The sequence below is a fragment of the Myripristis murdjan genome, chromosome 17 (assembly GCF_902150065.1).
Source record: "Myripristis murdjan chromosome 17, fMyrMur1.1, whole genome shotgun sequence".
In the NCBI taxonomy this organism is placed as follows: domain Eukaryota; kingdom Metazoa; phylum Chordata; class Actinopteri; order Holocentriformes; family Holocentridae; genus Myripristis; species Myripristis murdjan.
In genome coordinates, this window is record NC_043996.1 from 27,670,781 (window position 1) to 27,697,660 (window position 26,880).

Consider the following 26,880-nt stretch of genomic DNA (forward strand, 5'->3'; position numbering starts at 1 on the left):
GATGTATTGACGGCAAAAATCAATCCATCCATATACCTAAACAGATTTTTAAGACGCCCTGCCATCAAACATCAAACATTAAAACCCATTTTTCTACATCTAGCTGTTTGTTAAAAATATTTATCAGATGAAGCATAATATTTGTATCACATTGGCAGGCAAATTTGTGGATTATTTTTATCTGAATGTCTCAGTGACACAAATGCTTTTTGTTTTGCCAGAGCTGAACATGGAGTACAATCCATCGGACCATCCGCGGGCCAGCACCATATTCCTCAGCAAATCCCAAAACGATGGTGAGTAGCTCTGTTTTATAAGGGGTGGACCAATATATCACTGTTTATACTGACATTTTAATAAGAACTGGATATCAGCCCATCAATATCAGAGGCTTTTTTCACCTTGAGGAGGATAAAAATATGTTGTGTTTCTGGGGGAATCACCGAATACTTGAAATTTTGTTTGATTTTTGTTTTCCCAGTCAAAATTATGAAACATAAAAATACTGAATTAAGGCATAAAAGAGCTATTGGAAGCCTGAGTCCAAACATAACAGCATCAAGCCCTCAAAAAGCAAAAACATGTGAATCCTACATTTTTCTGGTCCTCACTTATCATTTGTCTAATTTGTCATATGATTTCTGTTACCTTATTCAATTTGTCAGCTTGATTTTTGTCAGGCATTTTTATTCTTTGTTGTTTTTTTTTTTAGCTAAGATGTAACCCCTTGTATAACCGCTTGCATTTATTATTTCCATCGTGTTTTGTCGATGGATGCCAAGTAACAATAACTTGACGTACAACACAAAACAGAATTGCAATCAAAAGATCATTAAAATATTAAATATCTCAGGAATGAAAGTCTGGAAAGGTCAGATCTGGTAATTTCTAGGCCTGAAACATTTGTCACTTTCATAAAAAGTTACAGAAATGGTAAAATAATATTGCACAGTCCTGATACACACATATGACTACACCGTGCATGTGGCTGAGGAGCCTGTGGTCGTGTTACGCGCTGCGATATTTGTTCTCATGAGGAATAATGTTCATCTGGCCTGCTTTGGCCTCGTTTGACATCCTGCACATCCAGCTGCATTATTAGCAAACGTCACATTGCACCACTGCAGTCAATAAAACCAAGATCTGTAAAAAACAAAAAGGCGTCTGGCATTTTGAAATGAAGAAATGTTTAGAAGCCCTGATTTCAGAGCAGCTTCCTTCGTGGCTGGCAGATTGTGCCCTCAGGTGTCAAACTGGGACTTTTGGCATCCTGTGGCGGTTCAGTCACACTGTGACAGCCTGCGCCTCTCCAGAGGAAATATTACCATCTTTATAAACATGATAAACACCACAGCATGAGCTTATGGTTCTCAATCCTGCCTTTGTGATTTGGACAAAATGATTAAAAGCTGTGTCTGATTAAGATTTATATAAAGGACTTCAAGGGCTTTTGCCTCCTCTAATAATTGGTATCGTGCTCATTTATAATTTGCATTTTTCTTTCATCATCACATATGATGCCTTTTTTAATATGAACTCGTGCTTCATCATGCATAGCGTTTATTAGTGCTGTGAGTTGAAGCACCTGATGTGACCAAGGTTGTTAATTATGCTGATTTTATTCCTGTTGTTATCCACCCCCTTCTTTACTGTGTTGTTTAGTTTTATCACATTTTATTTTTTTTTTCTTTTCTTATACTATGTCAGCAGTCTAAATTTATGTTTTGTTTCTCCGATTTCAGAAATGGAATAAAAGCATACTTACTAATGATTATATGATGTCTGACATCTGAGAGTTACTTTAAATGTGAAGTATTTAGTCCTAAATTGTGTAAGGAGTCAACTTTAGTTCCTTCCATTGCAGACAGCAGTATTTGAAAATGTGTTGATCAGTAATTAAGTGTAACATGCTCTGGCAAATCTGATGTTACTATTTTGGGAGAATCAATGACTTTGAGTTCTGTAAACTGAGTAAGGAGATATTTTGGTTCCTGTTATTTTTTTCAGAGGTGCCTAGCAGGAACGGTGAGTAGTCATATTATTAAAAGTGTGTTTTTGTCTCCCCCTAGTGGTCCAACTCCACCTTCTCTTCCTGTCTGCTGGAGCTCTCTGCCTGTTTGTGCCTTATCAGTTGCTCTAATGCTGTGATTTCTCAACATCTGTGGAAAAAAAAAAGCTCTTTACGTCCACGTTGCAAATAACCGATAAAGTCAAGTGTGTTAACCCTCTGCTGCGTTCTGCTCTTTGTTGTAACAATCTGTGTGGGCTTTTTACTGCTGTCACTGCTGTTCAAACAAAATTTAATAACTGTGATATCTGTCTTTTTTTTACTCTAGTGCGAGAAAAACGAAAGAGCCTCTTCATCAATCATGTGAGTGTTCATTATTTATTTATTTATTTATTTATCCTTTATTTTACCAGGAAGGTCCCATTGAGACACAATGTCTCTTCTTCCAGGGAGTCCTGGTCTTAGCCCTGTCTCCAAATATAAATTTGCAACATTTTAAGTGTAGATGGAGTCTCATTTTTTTGTTTCTACTTGATGAAATGAAAAGCTGTTTTTTTTTTGTTTTTTTTTTAAGCAGTTTAATATTATTTCCCATTTAGTACCACCAATCATTCTGTAAAAGTAGATGATTTAAAATAAATAAATAAATGGTGGATATCTCATTGAAAACACTTCACATGTTTTATTTTCCAAGTTAACACATATTATGGAATCAAAGGTAATGTCTAACGTCTCTGTGAGTGCCATGTGCGGTTATTTACGCCCCATTTCCCCCCCCATGTGTTCCCGTCTCATCACCACATCATAAAAAGCACAATGGAAAACAAACAAACATGGCAACATTACTTCAGAATCTCATTACTTCTCATTTGCAAGGTGCATGAAATTTTGAGCATCTATTTGTGCCTCATTGCTTTCAGTAAAAAAAAAACATTATTCTGGGTTGATGCCCCTTGTTGTGAACACGGCGCTGACACTGATATGAAGTGGATGGCCAGCATGCTTTACAGTACACACAGCGGCTCACGGTGCAAATCATCACATGCTCGGGTTGCATGTTTCTGATTCCCATTCCCCCGGCGCATGGCACGCTTGCATGGTTCATTTGGGTCAGACAAAAACATGTACACTGTAATAACAGTCACTCTGGGTGTGTGTGTGCGTGTGTGTGTGCGTGCGCAGCATGGAACGACGAGACGGAAACACAGCTCCTGCTCCACCATTTTCCTAGATGACAACACAGTCAGCCAGCCCAACCTCAAATACACCATCAAATGGTGAGCACACACACACACACACAGGCCATTATCACACAGAAATCTGACATTTTATATCATAAACGCTGAAAACAAAATAAAATCTGACAACCAGTTGCTTTACTTTCAAGCTCATACTGATGTTATTATTATTGTTGTTGTTGCTATAAAAACTAGTTTATTATGCTTCATATTTTGCTATCCACTTTGCTGCTGTAATGCTGGAAATTTACCCACTGTGGGACTAATAAAGGAATATCTTATCTTATCTTATCTTAGAATAACTGTTAGTAATAGTAGTAGATTGTAATGGCAGTAGTAGCAATAGAGATCTATTAGTAATATCATTAATAGTACTAGCCATTCTGCTTTTTATGATATGAGTTAATATATTTTTTCCTTTTATTCAATAATGTGTATAATAACATGCAAAAAAGCAATTTTTTTTAAACTCCTTCTCTTCTCTTTACAGTGTAGCTCTGGCAATTTACTACCACATAAAAAACAGGTGAGGATCCTCAGTCATTTTTTAAGAGTTTCTAGGATGTCAGAGTGGACATGTGGTAATGTGATAGTGTGAATGTGAATGTTCAGACTGCAAAACATCTGTATCTGTCTGCGTGATGACCAAGCAAGCAGTGACAAAAAAAACAAACAAAAAAAAAACAAAAAAACACAGCAGCTTAAAATTGTGTTTACTCTCTCTCTTCCAGGGACACAGACGGAGGAATGCTGCTAGATATCTTTGACGAGAAGCTTCACCCGCTCTCCGTAAGATTTCCAGTCTCGTCTGTTTGCAATTTGCACTTTTGCACGTTCCGCTCAGATTGCTCTCGGCTCTCTTTTTGCACATCCGCTCTATCTGTCACCATTTATTCTTTTTAATTATATTGATATTGATGTTTTGCAGCTGTTTTGTATGAATGTTGTTATTGGATTTTATTATGTGCCGCTACTGTTAAAGGAAATTGGCCTAAAGTCAGTGTGCAGATGATCTGTGATTCATTCAAGCCCCTCACCTCTCTCTCTCTTTCTTCTGTTCCCTCCCTATCTTTCCTTCCTATAACCTCTCCTCTGCTCTCTCATTTCCCTCGCTACTCTGTCGTTCCCTCCCTCATCTCCTCTCCTACCTCCTTTCCTTGTTCTCCTCTTCCACTTCCTGCCCTACCTCCATCCTTCCCTTTCCTTCCTTATCCCTACTTTCTATTGTCTCTTCATAATCTTCTTCGCCCCTCTGCTCCTTTCTTCTCCCCCCTCCCCCCATCTCTCCTCTGTTCCTTCTTCCTCTTCCTTCCTAGCAGAAATCTGAAGTGCCGTCGGACTACGACCAACACGACCCGGAGCAGAAGCAGATCTACCGGTTCGTCAGGACGTTGTTCAGCGCCGCCCAGCTCACCGCTGAGTGTGCCATCGTCACACTGGTAAAGCTAGTTTTCTGATTTGAATGACCATGGGTCTTAACACTCACTTATAGTAGGAATCCACAAGATACTGTTTTTTTTTGTCTCCTACCCAATGAAATTTGTTCGTCCGTCTGTCACACAGTGGCATAACTTCCAAATGGATGCTTGGATTTCCACCAGATTTGGTGGCAAGGGTTATCATGGGCTGAGGAAGACGTCCTTAACTTTCTGTATCTCTTGGCCAAGTGTGGCAGTAGGTGTGTGGCAGTTTAAGTCCAAAACTAATGCATGGATTTCCACCCTATTTGGGAGTGATGTGGGTCATGGGCCCTGAAAAATGTTTCTTTAGTTGGTTTCATTTTATTTAGGTCACGCAAAAACGTACTTCATGCTTCCAGAGTATAAGAGAAATTTATTTTCCCTCACCATGGTAGGATCATGTGAAAGAGATGTGACTAGAAAAAAGGTAGCACATCTCACATGTGGTTTTCTACATACATGCAAACTCGCTTTCTGAGGATTCTGGGTAGATGTCGGGGTCTGCAAAATCACAGCTGTCAAATAGAGAGGAGTTAGCTGTTGACCCAAAACATACCCTGGACTGGTTTATTAATGGAAACAAGAAACAAATTTGAAAGGGAATAAACATAGAGGTCAACCTGAGTAAAGCCTATTACAGTTTGGCTAAAAGATGGGTTACTCTGTGCATCTACATATATTCAGTCTGGAAAGTACTGTGGCATCTTTTTCCTTTGTTTACGTTTCTGTAGGTGGTGCTCCTTTTCTTTCCTTTTCAGGGTGTTAAACTGTTTAGAGGCATTAACCTGTAAGAAGTGTTTTGATGTCGTAGGTCTTACACTGCATCATATTTTATGATGTATTGTAACAAAACCTTTTTCTACAAAGTCACTACTAACCACATCTGTCAGACAAATGTAATGTAGAAAAGGTATAAAGTGCTTGTGCGTAAGAATCAGATCCTTCTGTAGGTCTTGACAAATTAAAGTCGTACCACAGCACTGACTTCAAGCATTCAGGAACCTTGAACACTGTCCTCACTCTTCTCCTAACCCAAACCAAGCCCCATTTCCAATCCTAACCTTAAAATAAAGCTGTTTAGAAGAATAGAGAACAAACGCCAGCACTGGGCTAACCCTAAGGTCACTGATGCCAAGTGTAACTTGATTTTTATTCGTCATAATCTTCACTTCATACTGTAAATAAGGGCTAAAAATGCACACTGCCTCTTTAAAACCGCTCCTCTTTGTGGTATGAAGCATTATTTCTCAGTCCCTCCTCTCTACTGCACCTGGTCCTGAAATCTCCAAGCAAACAAGCTCCTATCTGTTGAAATATGTCTTGGTTCCCTCCCCTTTCCCATATCTCCCAGCTTAAAGTGTAAACAGCACACTGCAGTCCAGAAGCTGTCGGGCCTGTTGACAGCACATCAGAAAATGAAAATGAAGACAAGACTTTCTATTTGAATCAAAGCAGAAAGCAGTGTTACTGTTTCATTTGTATTAGGCATAAATGAGAGCTAAACAACACACGCTGCCTCTTTAAAACCATTCATCTTCCTGGAACAAAGCAAGAGGCCCTGATAACCCCTCCCTCCTCTTCCTGGTCTAAGAAACAGTGAGAGGGAGTAATTGGAAACTGCCTGACGTTCACAGTCACTGAGAAGTGAAATGGCGCAGGGAGGAACTCAGCTAGACTCGGCAAAGTTTTGCTGTTCCATCTGTCTGGATCTACTGCAGGATCCGGTGACTATTCCCTGTGGACACAGCTACTGCATGAGCTGTATTAAAGCCTGTTGGGATGGAGAGGAACAAAAGAAAATCTACAGCTGCCCGCAGTGCAGACAAACCTTCACGCCAAGGCCTGTCCTGGTGAAAAGTACCATGTTAGCAGAGTTGCTGGAGGAAATGAAAAAGACAAGACTCCAAGCTGCTCCTCCTGATCTCTGCTACGCCGGACCTGGAGATGTGGCCTGTGATGTCTGCACTACACGAAAGCGGAAAGCCCTCAGGTTTTGTCAGGTGTGTCTGGCCTCTTACTGTGAGCACCACCTCCAGCCTCACTACGATGCACCTCCATTAAAGAAACACAAGCTGGTCGAAGCCACCGTCCAGCCTCAGGAGAACATCTGCTCTCGTCACGGTGAGGTGATGAAGATTTTCTGCCGCACTGATCAGCAGTGTATCTGTTATCTCTGCTCCATGGATGGACATAACGGTCACGACACAATCTCAGCTGCAGCAGAGAGGACTGAGAGGCAGAAAGAGCTGTGGGTGAGTCGCCAAAAAGTCCACAAGAAAATGCTGGAAACACACAAAAATTTGATGTCACTTCATCAGGAGGTGAAGTCTATCCTTTTCTCTGCTGATAAAGCAGTGGAGGACAGTGAGAAGATCTTCACTGAGCTGATGCATTTCATTTGGAGAAGAAAGGTGGACGTGAAGCTGCATATCAGATCCCAGCAGAAAAAAGAAGTGAGTCAGGGTGTAGCACTTCTGAAGAGGCTAAAGCAGGAGATCGATGAGCTGAGGAGGAAAGACGCTGAGCTGGAGCAGCTCTCACACACAGAGGATCACATCCATTTTCTACAGAATTACCCCTTGCTCTCATGTCTCAGTGAATCTACAGACTCACCCAGCAACAACATCCGTCCTCTGCGCTCTTTTGAGGATGTACCTGCCGTTATGTCAAAGGCGAGAGATAAACTGCAGGCCTCTCTTGATGAGGAATGGTCAGAGATCATGAGAGTGACTAAAGTGGATGATTTATTGACACAACCAGAGCCCAAGACCAGAGATGAATTCTTCCAGCATTCATGTCCCATCACACTGGATCCAAACACAGCACACACACGTCTGTCATTATCTAAGCAGAACAGAAAAGCAACATTGAGGGAAAAAAAACAGTCATATCCCAGTCACCCAGACAGATTCGTCGAAATGTGGCAGGTCCTGAGCAAAGAGAGTCTGACTGGACGTTGTTACTGGGAGGTGGAGTGGAGGGGGGAGGGAGTTTTAATAGCAGTGTCATATAAGGACATTGGCAGAACAGGGACTGATGATGCATGTGGATTTGGATGCAATGACAAGTCCTGGGCATTAGACTGTTACATGAAAAGATATCAGTTCACTCATAACAACATTGTAACTCCCATACAAGGCCAAGTGTCCTCCAGAGTGGGAGTGTACCTGGATCACAGAGCAGGTATTCTGTCCTTCTACAGCGTCTCTGAAACCATGACTCTCCTCCACAGAGTCCAGACCACATTCACTCAGCCTCTCTACGCTGGACTTTGGCTTCCAAGATTTAGTTTTGGTAATGGAGCCAGTGCTGTGCTGTGTCACTCCAAATAGATAGGAGTTGAAAAACTGGACTTGCATTTTGTATCCGTCATTCACTTCTGTAGTGTTCCTGCTCGGCATTTCACTGTGATCACCTGTCAATCAAACAGTGTGGGTGGGACTTTTCTGCTTGGATTTTCTGCAGGTGGTGGTCTTTGTCTTTGACTCATGCAAACTATTCAGTTATTTTTCAGTAAACACACAATTATCCATATGAAAACATTGACTGTTGTTTGTTCAAAATATATATATATTTTTTATCTGTCTTCATAAATACACTGTTAGTGTAGTATTTTCTATTTCTTTTCCACTGCATACCTGATAAAGGAGCCAGCACTTAAAGTCTTGTTATCCATATTAGAGCTGAACAGTTATTCATATGTTTATCGTGGTCCCCTGATGTGGTGGAAAAAAACAAACAAATTTGGATGAGAATGAATGAATTTTGTTAAGAAAATGAACTGTAAATGTAATGATTATGAGTGTAATCCATCGGGATAAGAGTCATATGTACCTTACACCGTTGATAGTGTCTTTAACAGCCTGATTGTATATATGAAGAGTATTTTTGAATTGAAAGACTGAAAGAACAACCGTCCTTTTCAGGACTGAGTGTGTAACCAAAGTCACTGTTTATGACTGTAAATAAAGACTTTTGCTAATTTTGAACACACTATTTTTATAATTTTGACTCTGAGAGCTCTATCAACACTTGTAGAAAAAAAAAAGTTTAACTAATGTCACTGCATTACTTATACGATTTCCCCTCTAAAACTCAAAATGCTGCATGTGGGGGCAAAGGTAAAAACCATCCCAAAGCACCGGTGCTACTAAAGAAGCAACTCTGGTTTAGATAGAGTCAGTCCTGTTGTTAATTTTTAACCAGCTTCAGGCTGGCACATGTAAACACATTAAGTTGGGTAGAATAATCTGCCTGAGTTCAGACTGCACAATAATTAGAAACAGGAAAATGCCAAATTAGTCCTATATTAAACAGGTTACTGTGGCCTTGAAACACCTCACTCTTTGTCCTCATGGCTTCTGCCATCTGCAAACACAGACTCATGTTTAAATAAACACAAAGCACAGTGGTGGGCACACTATCTGTTCATGCAGGGATCATCCGTCCTTTCACTTGTATTAGAAATAACCTCAGTCAGATGGACACGGGGTAATTCTTGTTTGCTGGCTAAGTTTTACTTCCTTCAGGCTGATAGGAAGTTTGTTTCAATTTGTTTATTCATGTAAACAGAAATTTCAGGGTATCAGAGGTGTGTGTATGCAAGTTAAATCACACCTTCAGTGGGATTTGGCCGATTGCGAGGTACTATGAAAGTGTTTTCCTTGGATTTTCTTTGGGTGGAGTTTGAGTTTCAGTACTGTAGGTGGCACTATCTTCTTTGTCTCTTCACAGTGGTTGGCACTGCTCACATTCACAGCCGAGCTCTTCATCTGTTCACTCCAAACAAACTGGTGCTACTAACGCCAGTGCCACAAATATAAAACACACAACTTTTCACTGACTGCTTATCCCTAACCCCCTAACTCTTTCCTCACTGTTTTCCCAACCTAAACCTGACCTCCGTTTTGTTTCTAAATCTAAAATATGATGTTCAAGAAAAAAGTAAGAAATCCACAAGTGTCAGCTAGCAGTCCATCTTTCCTAGAAGGACATGGTGGTGTCCAGATTAGTACTGTTTTTCACATTTATGGTATTAGTTTAAACTGTGTATTGTGAGCCAAAAAAAGGTTTAAATAATGCTAAACACACACTGCTGCTTTAACAGTCCTCTTCCTGGAATGAAGAAGGCCCTGTTAACCCCTTCCTCCTCCTCCTCCTCTTGGTCTTACAAAGAATGAGAGGGAGAGAAAGCGGAAAGTACCTGACATTTATAGATTCAGAGAAAAGGAATGTGCAACAAGCAATTTGGCTTTATTGCTTGATAGTCTGTTGTTCAAAACACAGTCCAAACACACATCACAGTAGAGTTTAAGACTCACTGTCATTTCAGATCTTGTAAAGTTGGTAGTCACGAAGAATAAATTTCAAAACGATATGGCCTGATGGTCGTCAAAATTGCCCACCTACTATCAGAATATACTGTATTACTCTTATTATTATTTTCTGAGTCAAGAGCCATGCCCACTTACTTCTACTATTTATTAAAGGCTGGTTAGCTCTGCTGCTTGTCTCTCTTACTTGATTCTTGTTTTGATTTTTGATTTCCTTCTGTCCTTTTTTCTCTCTGTCTTTGTTTGTTTGTTTGTTTGTTTCTTTGATTTGATTGACTGTGACATGATTTATTTTACGGTATTCAATGGTGCAAAGTCAAACTGTGGGGGAAAAATGAAGCACAACCATAAAAAGATCAAAAGTAAGTTTTGTATTTTATTTTATGTGTTCCTTCATTTCATGGGTTTGATGGGTTTTATTTTCTGCCTCTCACGGTTGGTTCTTCATACAGTGGAAAGTGAAACAAAAAGCAGTATATTAATTTAACACCATCTGGCAAGTCCTAGGTTGTGGAAAGTCCCAGGCTTTCTTTGATAGTCAAAAAGAGTCGTTAGTCACAGTGGCAGACTCTTTATTTTATTGTGCTTACTTATCCTTATTTTTCATTACTTGCTTAATGTTTCTACTTATTTATACTTACTTGTGCTTATTTATACTCACATAGACTAAGTTACTTATACTCATTTTCTTAATTTAATTATTTATATATATATGTACTTACTTAAACTACTTAAATTTAATTACTTACACCTACCCAGTGACTTACTAACTTAATCTTACTTATATTGTTACTTTAACTTTCTTACTTATACTTAATAAGTTACTTGTAGGTCTAAGAGCCGATGACCCCATTTATGGCAGATGGGCCACTAAAACCAAACAAACCGGAACAGTCAAATGATTTCAGTTGCAACACGACTCTTATTTGATCAGACAAACTGAAACTATTAGACGCTCACTGTGACTGAGAGGCAAAATGGCGCAGCGAGGAAGTCAGAATAACTCGGCAAAGTTTTGCTGTTCGATCTGTCTGGACCTGCTGAAGGATCCGGTGACTATTCCCTGTGGACACAGCTACTGCATGAGCTGTATTAAAGACTACTGGGATGGAGAGGAACAAAAGGAAATCTACAGCTGCCCACAGTGCAGACAAACCTTCACACCGAGGCCTGTCCTGGGGAAAAACACCATGTTAGAAGATGTAGTGGAAGAAGTGAGAAAAACAAGACTCCAAGCTTCTCCTCCTGATTTCTCCTATGCAGGACCTGGAGATGTGGCCTGTGATTTCTGCACTACAAGAAAGCGAAAAGCCCTCAAGTCCTGTCAGGTGTGTCTGGCCTCTTACTGTGAGCATCACCTCCAGCCTCACTATGATATTGCTCCATTAAAGAAACACAAGCTGATCAAACCCTCTGCAAATCTTCAGGAGAACATCTGCTCTCCTCATGGTGAGGTGATGAAGATTTTCTGCCGTGCTGATCAGCAGTGTATCTGTTATCTCTGCTCCATGGATGAACATAAAGGCCATGACACAGTCTCAGTTGCAGCAGAATGGACCGAGAAGCAAAAAGAGCTCAGGGTGAGTCAGCAAAAAATCCAGCAGAGAATCCAGGACAGAGAGAAAGACGTGAAGGTGCTTCAACAGGAGGTGGAGGAGATCAATCGCTCTGCTGATAAAGCAGTGGAGGACAGTGAGGAGATCTTCACTAAGCTGATAACTTTGATGGAGAAAAGAAGGTCTGATGTGAAGCAGCAGATCAGATCCCAGCAGAAAGAGGAAGTGAGTCGGGCTGAAGAAGTTCAGGAGAAGCTGAAGCAGGAGATCGTTGAGCTGAGGAGGAAAGATGCTGAGCTGGAGCAGCTCTCACACACAGAGGATCACATCCATTTTCTACAGAATTACCCCTCGCTCTCATGTCTCAGTGAATCTACAGACTCACCCAGCACCAACATCCGTCCTCTGAGCTACTTTGAGGATGTGACTGCAGCTGTGTCAGAGCTGAGAGAAAAACTACAGGGCTGTCTTAATGAGGAATGGTCCAAGATCTCAAGGGCAGTGACTGGAGTGGATGTTTTACTGTCACAACCAGAGCCCAAGACCAGAGCTGAATTTTTACGGTATTCACGTCAAATAAGACTGGATCGAAACACAGCACACAGACATCTGTCAGTACATAAGTTGTCCAGAAAAGCAGAATTAATGGAAGAAGAACAGATTTACTCTCCTCACCCAGAGAGGTTTGATGAATTGTGGCAGGTCCTGAGTAGAGAGAGTCTGACCGGACGTTGTTACTGGGAGGTGAAGTGGAAGGGGGGAGTTTCAATAGCAGTCTCATATAAGGATATCAGCAGAACAGGAACCAGGGATGCATGTGCATTTGGATGCAATGACAAATCTTGGGCATTGGATTGTTACTTCAAAAACTGTCAATTCAAACACAACAATCTCCAATCTGAAATTCTGGTCCCTGTGTCCTCCAGAGTAGGAGTGTACCTGGATCACAGAGCAGGTATTCTGTCCTTCTACAGCGTCTCTGAAACCATGACTCTCCTCCACAGAGTCCAGACCACATTCACTCAGCCTCTCCATGCTGGACTTTGGCTTCTAAGATTTGATGTTGGTAATGGAGCCACTGCTGAGCTGTGTAAGCTCAAACAGATATGAGTTAACAAAATGGAAGTAGTTGACTTTTATTTTGTTTTCATCTTTGATGTGAGCATTCATTTCTGTAGTGTTCCTGCTCTGTATTACATGCTAATGTGATGAACACATGCCATTCTGCATAATGAGCATGTTTACCTTCTCTGCTTTAAGTATATCTTAATGTAAATTCTATTGTACTTTTATTTAGGTAAGATTTTGACTGCAGAACTTTTACTTGTAACACTATATTCACAGTGTGTATTGCTAGTTTTGCTCAAGTAAAAGGTCTGAACAGTTCTTCCACCACTCTCTGTAATGTGTGTGCATTTCATGACTTGTGTATGATGTCCAAAGATTAAGATGGAAGATTACAGTGTTTCAAGTGGAGACTTTGGTTTTGACATGGGGGTTTGAAGTTTGTGAAAGATGATTATGCATTTTTGCATTTGTGTTTAGAGTTCTGGGAAATGGAGCAAAATATCAAGAAATGTGTCTTGGCAATGAAGAAAATGTTTATTCTCCGTTGCCAAACCCCATAGAGGAGTTCTTCCCCCAGCATTGTGGTGGGAGGTCTGTGCCCAAAACCCTTACATCTGTGTTTACCTCCTCCAGCCCACGAGGAGGCTTGTTTCGATATTCTGGTTCAGGTTTGCCAGGGGAGGATAAGACACAGAGGGACTTTTGCCCATCAGTGTGATGTTAATGAGAGTCTCTGGCCTGACCCAACCCACAGACAGGATGCTGACACAGAATGAATTGCTTCCTTTTACATCTATATTGTTCAGGTTATTACACTATAGAGCAAATTTTGAAAATGTATGCATGTATTGTGTCTTTATATTATGGTCATCATACAAAGAATTGGTTTTGGGGAAATGAAAAAAAGAAACAAGCACCATTATTTATTGCAGTATCAAGTTATTACAGCAGTGTTTTCAATGTGTAAAGGCAATTCTGTAGTGTGTGCTTATGTTTGTGTGTGTGTGTGTGTGTGTGTGTGTGTGTGTGTGTGTGTGTGTGTCTGTGTGTGTATTTGGTGGGTTGTGGGCGATGTCTTTCTGTTTTGAGTGGACAGTTTGGTTTTGACATGGGAGTCTGAAGTTGGTTGAGTCAGCAGTTTTGCATTTGTGTTCAAAGTTTTGGGAAATGGAACAAAATGTCAAGAAATGTGTCTTATCAATCAGGAAAAACTGTGATGTCAGGTGGTATGGGGTTTTATGTCTGCTGTCCATTTCTCTGGTGGGGTTGATCCTGTTTAATCTTATTTAACTGCATAATAGTCTTATCCAGTCAAGTCACGGACTGAGAGAGTAGTTATTTCAGATTTATTTGTCACAAATGTCATTTCACACTTTAAATGAGGACTAAACACACACACATACACACACTGCCTCTTAAAACCACTCCTCTTTCTGAAACAAAGCAGGCCCTGATAACTCCTCCCTCCTCTTGCTGGTCTAAGAAAAGGGGAGAGACAGTAATTGGAAATTGTGTGGTGCTCTCAGTCAAAGAAGTGAAATGGAGCAGCAAGGAGCTCAGATGGACTCGGCAAAGTTTTGCTGTTCGATCTGTCTGGATCTGCTGAAGGATCCGGTGATGATTCCCTGTGGACACAGCTACTGCATGAGCTGTATTACAGACTGCTGGGATGGAGAGGAGCACAAGGAAATCTACAGCTGCCCCCAGTGCAGTCAAACCTTCACAACAAGACCTGTCCTGGGGAAAAACACCATGTTACAAGATGTAGTGGAAAAAGTGAGAAAAATAAGACTCCAAGCTGCTCCTCCTGATCTCTGCTATGCTGGACCTGGAGATGTGGCCTGTGATTTCTGCACTACAAGAAAGCGAAAAGCCCTCAAGTCCTGTCTGGCGTGTCTGGCCTCTTACTGTGAGCATCACCTCCAGCCTCACTATGATATCGCTCCATTAAAGAAACACAAACTGATGAAACCCTCCACAAATCTTCAGGAGAACATCTGCTCTAATCATGATGAGGTGATGAAGATGTTCTGCCGTACTGATCAGCAGTGTATCTGTTATCTCTGCTCCGTGGATGAACATAAAGGCCATGACACAGTCTCAGCTGCAGCAGAAAGGAAAGAGAGGCAGAAAGAGCTCGGGGTGATTCGACAAAAAATCCAGCAGAGAATCCAGGACACAGAGAAAGACGTGAAGGTGCTTCAGCAGGAGGTGGAGGAGATCAATCGCTCTGCTGATAAAGCAGTGGAGGACAGTGAGGAGATCTTCACTCAGCTGATCACTTTGATGGAGAAAAGAAGGTCTGATGTGAAGCAGCAGATCAGATCCCAGCAGAAAGAGGAAGTGAGTCGGGCTGAAGAAGTTCAGGAGAAGCTGAAGCAGGAGATCGCTGAGCTGAGGAGGAAAGACGCTGAGCTGGAGCAGCTCTCACACACAGAGGATCACATCCATTTTCTACAGAATTACCCCTCGCTCTCATGTCTCAGTGAATCTACAGACCCACCCAGCACCAACATCCGTCCTCTGAGCTACTTTGAGGATGTGACTGCAGCTGTGTCAGAGCTGAGAGAAAAACTACAGGACCTTCCTACTGAGGAATGGTCCAAGATCTCACCGGGACTCACTAATGTAGACGTCTTTCACGTACCTCAAGAGCCCAAGACCAGAAAAGAATTTTTACAATATTCATGTAAAATGAGACTGGATCCAAACACAGCACACAGACGCCTGTTATTACAAAAGTGGTCCAGAAAAGCAAAATTAATGACAAAAGAACAGATTTACTTTCCTCACCCAGAGAGGTTTACCGCATGCTGTCAGGTCCTGAGTAGAGAGAGTCTGACCGGACATTGTTACTGGGAGGTGAAGTGGAAAGGGGGAGTTTCAATAGCAGTCTCATATAAGGATATCAGCAGAAAAGGAACCAGGGATGCATGTGGATTTGGATGCAATGACAAATCTTGGGCATTGTTTTATTACAACAATAAGTGTCACTTCAAACACAACAATATCAAAACTAAACTCCTGGTCCCTGTGTGTTCCACAGTGGGAGTGTACCTGGATCACAGAGCAGGTATTCTGTCCTTCTACAGCGTCTCTAAAACCATGACTCTCCTCCACAGAGTCCTGACCACATTCACTCAGCCTCTCTATGCTGGACTTTGGCTTCCAAGATTTGATGTTGGTAATGTACCCACTGCTGAGCTGTGTAAGCTCAAATAGATATGAGTTAACAAAATGGAAGTAGTTGACTTTTATTTTGTTTCCATCTTTGATGTAAGCATTCATTTCTGTAGTGTTCCTGCTCTGTATTACATGCTAATGTGATGAACACATGCAAATTCTTTTGTGCTTTTATTTAGATAAGATTTTTACTGCTGGCTTCTTCCTACACCTTTTGAACATGAACTATATTATCTTGGTTGACGATCGTCAATTTAGCTTTTGTTTGCTCATATTGTTTATATTTCATACTTCTGTTTGTTTATCCCTGTCTTTTTTAACATGTTGAATAAAGTATAATACTAGTTTTGCTCAAGTAAAAGGTCTGAACAGTTCCTCCACCACTGTCTGTAATGTGTGTGTATTTCATGGCTTGTATGTGATGTCCGAAGGTTAAGATGGAAGATTACACTGTTTCAAGTGGAGACTTTGGTTTTGGCATGGAGGTTTGAAGTTTATGAAAGATGAGTATGCAGTTTTGCATTTGTGTTTAGAGTTTTGGGAAATGGAGCAAAATATCAAGAAATGTGTCTTGGCAATGAAGAAAATGTTTATTCTCTGTTGCCAAACCCCATAGAGGAGTTTTTCCCCCAGCATTGTGGTGGGAGGTCTGTGCCCAAAACCCTTACATCTGTGTTTACCTCCTCCAGCCCACGAGGAGGCTTGTTTCGATATTCTGGTTCAGGTTTGCCAGGGGTGGATAAGACATAGAGGGACTTTTGCCCATCAGTGTGATGTTAATGAGAGTTTCTGGCCTGACCCAACCCACAGACAGGATGCTGACACAGAATGAATTGCTTCCTTTTACAGTCCCCTAATTACTAAGTATTTACCTGGTTAATACATGGAGAATTGTACTACATTATTGGATAATTACTACTAGTAAATAAGTAGGTAAATACAGAGAATCAGTTGAAATACTGATAAAAACCTCCACTATTACCCGTCACCTCACCTAAGTAGGTAGTTGTGACGGTTTAATATGGTACAAGTTTGTGTCGATCGCATGGTAAAGGCAATAATCTATTACATGTTAAGAGCCTGGTAATACCATGGAAACAAACAAACTACCTTATACCAACCTAATTTCTTCAAGAATATAATAAAAATTTTAATAATACCATAATATTATATTAATACTTTAATTTAATGAATGAATTAATTATTTTGCCCTATATTTACCAGGTAAATACATAGTAATTAGGGGAACACTGTGTTTGTTTTTTGTTTATTTACGGTAGTTTATATCGAAAAGTATATGAAAATTAACTTTCTATTCTCCAGTGACTTTGTCATTTGTATATTTTTATATTACATCTTCTTTTCAGTTTATTGCACAACATCGCAAATTTTGGAAATGTATGCATGGATTGTGTCTCTATATTGTGTTCATCATGTAAAGTGCTGATTCTGGGGGAAATAAATGAAAAAAAAAAAGTGCTATTATTTACTGCAGTATCACATAATTACAGCAGTGTTTTCAATGTGTAAAGGCCATTCTGTAGTGTATCTCTCTCTCTCTCTCTCTCTCTCTCTCTCTCTCTCTCTCTCTCTCTGTGTGTGTGTGTGTGTGTGTGTGTGTGTGTGTGTGTGTGTGCTTTTAAACCTTGTTCTTAAACATTTAGAAGGCAGCAAAACTCCTGCCTGACTGTTGTTTGTAGATTTTTTGCTGCGTTTTTTGCTGCGTTTCTATTGGTCAAAATAGCACGGAAAAACTCAAATGCAATTCAAAATTTTCCATCGGCCACTGGCTGGTGTGTCTTTTTGTTTTACATGCCAAACTATTTTTTTACCCGCCATTGGCGCTTGGCGAGTGTTAATTTTATGCCCTGGTTGTGGGTGATGTCTTTCTGTTTTGAGTGGAAAGTTTGGTTTTGACATGGGAGTCTGAAGTTGGTGAAGATGAGTGAGCAGTTTTGCATTTGTGTTAAAAGTTTTGGGTAATGGAGTAAAATTAACCCCCCAAAAATGTCAAGAAAAGTGTCTGATACTGTTTAATCTTATAAAACTGCATAATAGTCTTATCCAGTCAAGTCACGGACTGAGAGAGTATTTGTCACAACTGTCATTTCACACTTTAAATGAGGACTAAACAAACACACACACACACACACACACACACACACACACACACACACATACACACACTGCCTCTTAAAAACACTTCCTGTAACGAAGCACGCCCTGATAACCCCTCCCTTCTTCTTGCTGTTCTAAAAAACAGCAAGAGGGTAACAGAAAAGAAGGGGTGGGGGTGAGTGCTTCAGGGGCTCAGTGTTTGAAATGTTTGAAACGCTAAACTCAGGTGCTCTTCAAGGGAAAAATGTCCAGAAACAAGTTAAGAGAAAACTGACTGTCTTACTAAAATGTGTCATGAAGCACATTTTAGTAAGAAAGGAGGTCCCGAGGCACTCTGGAGTGTGAATATTAAAATCCTTTATTCAAGCTGGGAGACCCGACGCATTTTGATAGTTAGGCTACATCTTCATCAGGAGAGTCAGTAATTGGAAATTGTGTGGTGCTCACAGTCAAAGAAGTGAAATGACGCACATTTTTACCGTAGTTTATATTGAAAAGTACATGAAAATTAATTTTCTATTCTCCAGTGTCTTTGTCATCTGTATATTTTTATATTACTTTTTTTTTTTCAGTTTGTTGCACCATAGCACATGGATTGTGTCTCTATGTCGTGTTCATCATGTAAAGTGCTGGTTCTGGGGGAAACAATGATAATAATAATGATATTAATAATAATAATAATAATAATAATAATAATAATAATAAAACAAGTACCATTATTTATTGCAGTAGCACATAATTACAGCAATTTTTTCAATGTGTAAAGGCCATTCTCTAGTGTGAGTGTGTGTGTGTGTGTGTACTTGGTGGGTTGTGGGTGATGCCCTTCTGTTTTGAGTGGAAAGTTTGGTTTTGACATGGGAGCCTGAAGTCAGTTAAAATGAGTGAGCAGTTTTGCATTTCTGGTAAGAGCATGTGGAGCAAAATGTGAAGAAATGTGTCTTAGCAATAAGGAAAAACGGTGATGTCAGGTGGTATGGGGTTTTATGTCTGCTGTCCATTTCTCTAGTGGGCTTGATACTGTTTATAAAACTGTATAATAGGCTTATCCACTCAGGTCACTGACTAAGAGTGTAGTTATTTCAGATTTATTTGTCACAATTGTCATTTGACACTTTAAATGAGGACTAAACACACACACACACACACACACACACACATACACGGATACATACACTGCCTCTTTAAAACCACTCCTCTTTCTGAAACGAAACAGGCCCTGATAACCCCTCCCTCCTCTTGCTGGTCTAAAAAAAAGGGAGAGACAGTAATTGGAGATTTTGTGGTGCTCTCAGTCAAAGAAGTGAAATGGAGCAGCAAGGAGCTCAGATGGACTCGGCAAAGTTTTGCTGTTCGATCTGTCTGGATCTGCTGAAGGATCCGGTGATTATTCCCTGTGGACACAGCTACTGCATGAGCTGTATTAAAGACTGCTGGGATGGAGAGGAGCACAAGGAAATCTACAGCTGCCCACAGTGCAGTCAAACCTTCACGCCAAGGCCTGTCCTGTTGAAAAACACCATGTTAGAAGATGTAGTGGAAGAAGTGAGAAAGACAAGACTCCAAGCTGCTCCTCCTGATCTCTGCTATGCTGGACCTGGAGATGTGGCCTGTGATTTCTGCACTACAAGAAAGCGAAAAGCCCTCAAGTCCTGTCAGGTGTGTCTGGCCTCTTACTGTGAGCACCACCTCCAGCTTCACTATGATATTGCTCCATTAAAGAAACACAAGCTGATCAAACCCTCTGCAAAAATTCAGGAGAACATTTGTTCTCGTCATAATGAGGTGATGAAGATTTTCTGCCGCACTGATCAGCAGTGTATCTGTTATCTCTGCTCCATGGAAGAACATAAAGGCCACCACACAGTCTCAGCTCCAGCAGAATGGACTGAGAAGCAGAAAGAGCTCGAGGTGAGTCGGCAAAAACTCCAGCAGAGAATCCAGGACATAGAGAAAGACGTGAAGGTGCTTCAGCAGGAGGTGGAGGAGATCAATCGCTCTGCTGATAAAGCAGTGGAGGACAGTGAGGAGATCTTCACTGAGATGATCACTAAGATTGAGAAAAGAAGGTCTGATGTGAAACAGCAGATCAGATCCCAGCAGAAAGAGGAAGTGAGTCGGGCTGTAGAAGTTCAGGAGAAGCTGAAGCAGGAGATCGCTGAGCTGAGGAGGAAAGACGCTGAGCTGGAGCAGCTCTCACACACAGAGGATCACATCCATTTTCTACAGAATTACCCCTCGCTCTCATGTCTCAGTGAATCTACACACTCACCCAGCATCAATATCTGTCCTCTGCGCTCTTTTGAGGATGTGACTGCAGCTGTGTCAGAGCTGAGAGAAAAACTACAGGATGTTCTTGGTGAGGAATGGTCCAAGATCTCACCGGGACTCACTAAAGTGGACGTCTTTCTCCTACCTCCAGAGCCCAAGACCAGAAATGAATTTTTACAATATTCATGTCAAATGAGACTGGATCGAAACACGGCACACAGACACCTGTCATTACGAAAGTGGTCCAGAAAAGCAGAGTTAATGGCAAAAGAAGAGATTTACCCTCCTCACCCAGAGAGGTTTGATGAACTGTCTCAGGTCCTGAGTAGAGAGAGTCTGACTGGACATTGTTACTGGGAGGTGGAGTGGAAGGGTAGAGTTTATATAGCAGTCTCATATAAGGATATCAGCAGAAAAGGAACCAGGGATGCATGTGCATTTGGATGCAATGACAAATCTTGGGCATTGTTTTGTTACAACATGAACTGTCACTTCAGACACAACAATATCAAAACTGAAATCCCGCTCCCTGTGTCCTCCAGAGTGGGAGTGTACCTGGATCACAGAGCAGGTATTCTGTCCTTCTACAGCATCTCTAAAACCATGACTCTCCTCCACAGAGTCCTGACCACATTCACTCAGCCTCTCCATGCTGGGTTCTGGCTTCCAAGATTTGATGTTGGTAATGGAGCCACTGCTGAGCTGTGTAAGCTCAAATAGATATGAGTTAACAAAATGGAAGTAGTTGACTTTTATTTTGTTTCCATCTTTGATGTGAGCATTCATTTCTGTAGTGTTCCTGCTTTGCACTTCATGCTAAAGTGATGAACACATGCCATTCTGCATAATGAGCATGTTTACCTTCTCTGCTTTAAGTATATCTTAATGTAAATTCTATTGTGCTTTTATTTAGGTAAGATTTTGACTGCAGAACTTTTACTTGTAACACACTATATTCATACTGTGTATTGCTAGTTTTGCTCAAGTAAAAGGTCTGAACAGTTCCTCCACCACTGTCTGTAATGTGTGTGTATTTCATGGCTTGTGTGTGATGTCCGAAGGTTAAGATGGAAGATTACACTGTTCCAAGTGGAGACTTTGGTTTTGACATGGAGGTTTGAAGTTTGTGAAAGATGAGTATGCAGTTTTGCATTTGTGTTTAGAGTTCTGGGAAATGGAGCAAAATATCAAGAAATGTGTCTTGGCAATGAAAAAAATGTTTGTTCTCTGTTGCCAAACCCCATAGAGGAGTTCTTTCCCCAGCATTGTGGTGGGAGGTCTGTGCCCAAAACCCTTACATCTGTGTTTACCTCCTCCAGCCCACGAGGAGGCTTGTTTCGATATTCTGGTTCAGGTTTGCCAGGGGAGGATAAGACATAGAGGGACTTTTGCCCATCAGTGTGATGTTAATGAGAGTCTCTGGCCTGACCCAACCCACAGACAGGATGCTGACACAGAATGAATTGCTTCCTTTTACAGTCCCCTAATTACTAGGTATTTAACTGGTTAATACATGGAGAATTGTACTACATTATTGGATAATTACTACTGGTAAATAAGTAGGTAAATACAGAGAATCAGTTGAAATACTGATAAAAAACCTCCACTATTACCCGTCACCACAGCTAAGTAGGTAGTTATGATGGTTTAATATGGTACAAGTTTGTGTCGATCGCATGGTAAAGGCAATAATCTATTACATGTTAAGAGCCTGGTAATACCATGGAAACAAACAAACTACCTTATACCAACCTAATTACTTCAAGAATATAATAAAATTTTAATAATACCATAATATTATATTAATACTTTAATTTAATGAATGAATTAATTATTTTGCCCTATATTTACCAGGTAAATACATAGTAATTAGGGGACTGTAAAAGGAAGCATTACCATTATGGTAAGTTCTTCCTTTACATACAAACACTGTGTTCGTTTGTGTGTTTTTATCCGTAGTTTATATTGAAAAGTACATGGAAATTAATTTTCTATTCTCCAGTGTCTTTGTCATCTATATATTTTTATATTACATTTTTTTTTTTCAGTTTATTGCACTACATCACAAATTTTGGAAATGTATGCATGGGTTGTGTCTCTATATTGTGTTCATCATGTAAAGTGCTGGTTCTGGGGGAAATAAATGAAAAAAACAAACAAACAAACAAACAAAACAAGTGCCATTATTTCTTGCAGTATCACGTAATTACAGCAGTGTTTTCAATGTGTAAAGGCCATTCTCTAGTGTATATATATATGTGTGTTTATGTGTGTGTGTGTGTGTGTGTGTGCGTGCGTGTGTGTACTTGGTGGGTTGTGGACGATATCTTTCTGTTTGAGTGGAAAGTTTGATTTTGACATGGGAGTCTGAAGTTGGTGAAGATGAGTCAGCAGTTTTGCATTTGTGTTAAAGATCTTGGGAAATAGAACAAAATGTCAAGAAATGTGTCTTATCAATCAGGAAAAACTGTGATGTCAGGTGGTATGTGGTTTTATGTCTGTTGTCCATTTCTCTAGTGGGGTTGATACTGTTCAATCTTATAATAATGCACAATAAGCTAATCCAGTCAAATCACTGAGAGTGTAGTTATTTCATTTTGGTGGTCATAATTGTTATTTCATACTTTAAATGAGGACTAAACATACACACACACACACACACACCCCTCTCTCTCTCTCTCTCACTCTCTCTCTCTCTCACACACACACACACATACACACTGCCTCTTTAAAACCACTCCTCTTCCTGGAACAAAGCAGGCCCTGATAACCCCTCCCTCCTCTTGCTGGTCTAAGAAACAGTGACAGACAGTAATTGGAGATTTTGTGGTGCTCTCAGTCAAAGAAGTGAAATGGAGCAGCGAGGAGCTCAGATGGACTCGGCAAAGTTTTGCTGTTCGATTTGTCTGGATCTGCTGAAGGATCCGGTGACTATTCCCTGTGGACACAGCTACTGCATGAGCTGTATTAAAGACTGCTGGGATGGAAAGGAGCAGAAGAAAATCTACAGCTGCCCGCAGTGCAGTCAAACCTTCACACCAAGACCTGTCCTGATGAAAAGTACCGTGTTAGTAGAGTTACTGGAGGAAATGAAGAAGACGGGACTCCAAGCTGCTCCTCCTGATCTCTGCTACGCTGGACCTGGAGATGTGGCCTGTGATGCCTGCACTGGGAGGAAACTGAAAGCCCTCAAGTCCTGTCTGGTGTGTCTGGCCTCTTACTGTGAGCACCACCTCCAGCCTCACTATCAATCCCCTGCCTTTGAAAAACACAAGCTGGTAAATCCATTCAAGCAGCTTCAGGAGAACATTTGTTCTCGTCATAATGAGGTGATGAAGATTTTCTGCCGTACTGATCAGCAGTGTATCTGTTATCTCTGCTCCATGGATGAACATAAAGGCCACGACACAGTCTCAGCTGCAGCAGAATGGACCGAGAGGCAGAAAGAGCTCGGGGTGAGTCAGCAAAAAATCCAGCAGAGAATCCAGGACACAGAGAAAGACGTGAAGGTGCTTCAGCAGGAGGTGGAAGCCATCAATCGCTCTGCTGATAAAGCAGTGGAGGACAGTGAGGAGATCTTCACTGAGCTGATCAGTTTGATTGAGAAAAGAAGGTCTGATATGAAGCAGCAGATCAGATCCCAGCAGAAAGAGGAAGTGAGTCGGGCTGAAGAAGTTCAGGAGAAGCTGAAGCAGGAGATCGCTGAGCTGAGGAGGAAAGACGCTGAGCTGGAGCAGCTCTCACACACAGAGGATCACATCCATTTTCTACAGAATTACCCCTCGCTCTCATGTCTCAGTGAATCTACAGACCCACCCAGCACCAACATCCGTCCTCTGAGCTACTTTGAGGATGTGACTGCAGCTGTGTCAGAGCTGAGAGAGAAACTACAGGACCTTCTTAGTGAGGAATGGTCCAAGATCTCACTGACAGTGACTGGAGTGGATGTTTTACTGTCACAACCAGAGCCCAAGACCAGAGATGAATTCTTACAATATTCATGTCACATCACACTGGATCCAAACACAGCATTCAAAAATATTTCAGTATCTGAGGGAGACAGAAAAGCAACATTAATGAGAGCAGAACAGCCAAGTCTGAGCCACCCAGATAGATTTCTTACAGGGTGGCAGGTCCTGAGTAGAGAGAGTCTGACTGGACGTTGTTACTGGGAGGTGAAGTGGAAGGGGGAACAAGCTTATATAGCGGTCTCATATAAAGATATTAGCAGAACAGGGAATTATGATTCATGTGTATTTGGACACAATGACAAATCTTGGACACTGGATTGTTTAAATGGTAGTTGCAAATTCAAACATAACAACATCAAGACTCCCATATCAGTCCCTGTGTCCTCCAGAGTGGGAGTGTACCTGGATCACAGAGCAGGTATTCTGTCCTTCTACAGCGTCTCTGAAACCATGACTCTCCTCCACAGAGTCCAGACCACATTCACTCAGCCTCTCTACGCTGGACTTGGGCTTACATATTCCTTTGGTGACACTGCTGAGCTGTGTAATCTCAACTAGATAGGAGATATTAAAGTGGTAATGTGATTTACTATTTTTTTCTGTGGAGTTTCTGTGCTACACTCGTCACTTTTCAAACAGTGTTCTGCTGATGGAGTTTCTCTAGGTGGCGCTCTTTATCTGTTCAGTGACAGTGGCTTTTTTAAATTATTATTATTATTATTATTAGGGATGTCCCGATCACGTTTTTTTGCCCCCGAGTCCGAGCCATTTGATTTTGAGTATCTGCCGATACCGAGTCCCGATCCGATACTTCTATAAAACCAGGAAATTATATGTTATTAATGATTGAACAAAAATGATAGGAGGATGTATCAGTAATTATTTCACCTGAGGGTTGACAGAGTACTTTTTGCTGTAACAATATGTTAAATTATTATTTGTTTTAACAATGTAAATTGCTTATCAAACAGACCTAACAATTCAGCTACCAATGAATGAGCAGTAGTATGCATGTGATAACATAGATCGAAAAATAAGCCAAAGTGATACCTCTTCTCTGAATAGACAAGCTAAGCCAGTGTGCTGCTGTTAGCCAGCGAAAAATACAGCGGAGTAGCACCTCTTCGCTATGTTTCACAATCTATGTCAGTGCGCTGCTGTAGCTGGAAAGTTTATCTGCCTTTTGGAGTCGGTTTCCGTTTTATTTGGCTAATTCCGCGATTCCGTCCGTGATAGTAGCAGCATATCACCAGAGCCCGTCTACTGTATTAGAGTTTCTCTGATATCACGCGCCTCAGCTTCAAAACAAACTGCTGCATGCTGCCGTGTTCCGCGCATGCGCTGGTCAGTGGTGTCTGTCACAGACAGACCCGGCCTGTAAACGTTGGTATTTTATTCTCATTTATTTTTTATCACTAATAGCCCATATATTGAAAATGTGATTAAAAATAATAACAATAAATATACATATGTATATATATTATTTATCCGATACCTGATCGGGACATAACGTCCGAGTCCCGATCGAGTCTTCAGTCATGTGATCGGCCCCGATTTCCGATCACATGATCGGATCGGGACAACCCTAATTATTATTATTATTATTATTTCTTATGCTAACTACTTAGGTCATCTTAGCCAAACAGCCATTTGTGCATATCACATTGTGAAACTGTTTCTTTTGCAGGAAAATGTACTACAAATGTAATCAGTATATTATAACTAGGGAAAGCGTATATATGTTTCCCTGCAGTGTTGACATGCAGATTTAACAGATGGATTCTGTAAATAAAGTGAATATTTAAATTGAGGGATTGAGCACGAGTCCCTTATCAGCTTTTAGTGATTGAATGTGGTAACAAAGTGCATGTTTACACAAATGAATGAAGCTCTTTTAATCAGCTTTTCTTTTGATGTCATTTCAAAAAAAGGATTGAGATTAATTTCGTTACGACTGGAGTGATTTCCTCTCTAAAACATATATGTGCACTTTTAATGGGTGTGTGTGGACCAAGACTGAGTTGCTGAGGTATAATCAATTTGTTTGGTCATTTCTGGGTCATGTTTGTGAATTGAATAATGTCTGCAAAACTGCTGATCAGTTCCAACATATATACGTACATACAATACATAGATATATTCTCTTCGTTGTCCTAAAAATATAATCTGAAGAAAAATTAATGAAATGAAATGATGTAGCCTTGTAAACAGTCCCAGTTTCCAGCAGGAATATATTATACTGAGCATCCTCTGGTATTGAGTATTATAGCAGAATGTGTACAGATATTGACTAAAATGTGTAATGTAATGTGAATATCACTAAATAAAAAATCCTTACCTCAGCCTTACCCCACTGTTTTCTGCTTGTAATATTCACCACACATCCACTTTTACATGACCCTCATTCACAGTCTGATTAATTCAGAGTGATTTGCCTTGGACACACACACACACACACACACACACACACACACACACACACACACACAGTGTTCCTGCCGCCTCCAGGGGGTGTTGTAGTGTAACGCACAGAGACAAGCCAGGCATGTGTGTAAATTGGTGATGAGCCCATGTATCCAAAATGTCATGCAGTCTGTTTGTGTGTGTGTGTGTGTGTGTGTGTGTGCATTTTTAGCTCTCCCTCCCTGTGAGTCTGAAGGAGATTGTAAATGCA

The 26,880-nt window shown here is 40.8% G+C and overlaps 5 protein-coding genes across 8 annotated transcripts in view; all 5 read left to right on the forward strand.

Moving 5' to 3' along the window:
• The window catches only part of LOC115375050 (cyclin-Y-like), a 58,469-nt gene that overhangs the window by 26,704 nt on the left and 4,885 nt on the right, over window positions 1–26,880 (forward strand). The window contains exons 2-9 of one of the 4 annotated variants that reach the window (XM_030074315.1): window positions 222–296; window positions 2,008–2,025; window positions 2,337–2,371; window positions 2,703–2,726; window positions 3,191–3,285; window positions 3,737–3,772; window positions 3,978–4,035; window positions 4,566–4,685. In XM_030074315.1, the coding sequence (XP_029930175.1) occupies window positions 222–296; window positions 2,008–2,025; window positions 2,337–2,371; window positions 2,703–2,726; window positions 3,191–3,285; window positions 3,737–3,772; window positions 3,978–4,035; window positions 4,566–4,685 (461 nt within the window). The remainder of the gene's footprint in view (window positions 1–221; window positions 297–2,007; window positions 2,026–2,336; window positions 2,372–2,702; window positions 2,727–3,190; window positions 3,286–3,736; window positions 3,773–3,977; window positions 4,036–4,565; window positions 4,686–26,880) is intronic. The other 3 variants (XM_030074317.1, XM_030074316.1, XM_030074318.1) reach the window with 3 other exon arrangements.
• Window positions 6,185–8,625, forward strand: LOC115375049 (tripartite motif-containing protein 16-like). Its single transcript, XM_030074314.1, has one exon. The coding sequence runs from the start codon at window positions 6,356–6,358 to the stop codon at window positions 8,036–8,038; it is 1,683 nt and encodes a 560-aa protein (XP_029930174.1). The 5' UTR covers window positions 6,185–6,355; the 3' UTR covers window positions 8,039–8,625.
• LOC115374785 (E3 ubiquitin/ISG15 ligase TRIM25-like) lies at window positions 11,017–12,705 on the forward strand. The gene has a single exon (XM_030073905.1). It carries the CDS (start codon window positions 11,017–11,019, stop codon window positions 12,703–12,705), a length of 1,689 nt encoding a protein of 562 aa, XP_029929765.1.
• LOC115374786 (E3 ubiquitin/ISG15 ligase TRIM25-like) lies at window positions 14,203–26,769 on the forward strand. Its single transcript, XM_030073906.1, has 3 exons — window positions 14,203–15,380; window positions 20,717–20,720; window positions 26,683–26,769. The coding sequence occupies exons 1-3, from the start codon at window positions 14,203–14,205 to the stop codon at window positions 26,767–26,769; spliced, it is 1,269 nt and encodes a 422-aa protein (XP_029929766.1).
• Window positions 23,054–24,764, forward strand: LOC115374787 (tripartite motif-containing protein 16-like). Its single transcript, XM_030073907.1, has one exon. It carries the CDS (start codon window positions 23,088–23,090, stop codon window positions 24,762–24,764), a length of 1,677 nt encoding a protein of 558 aa, XP_029929767.1. The 5' UTR covers window positions 23,054–23,087.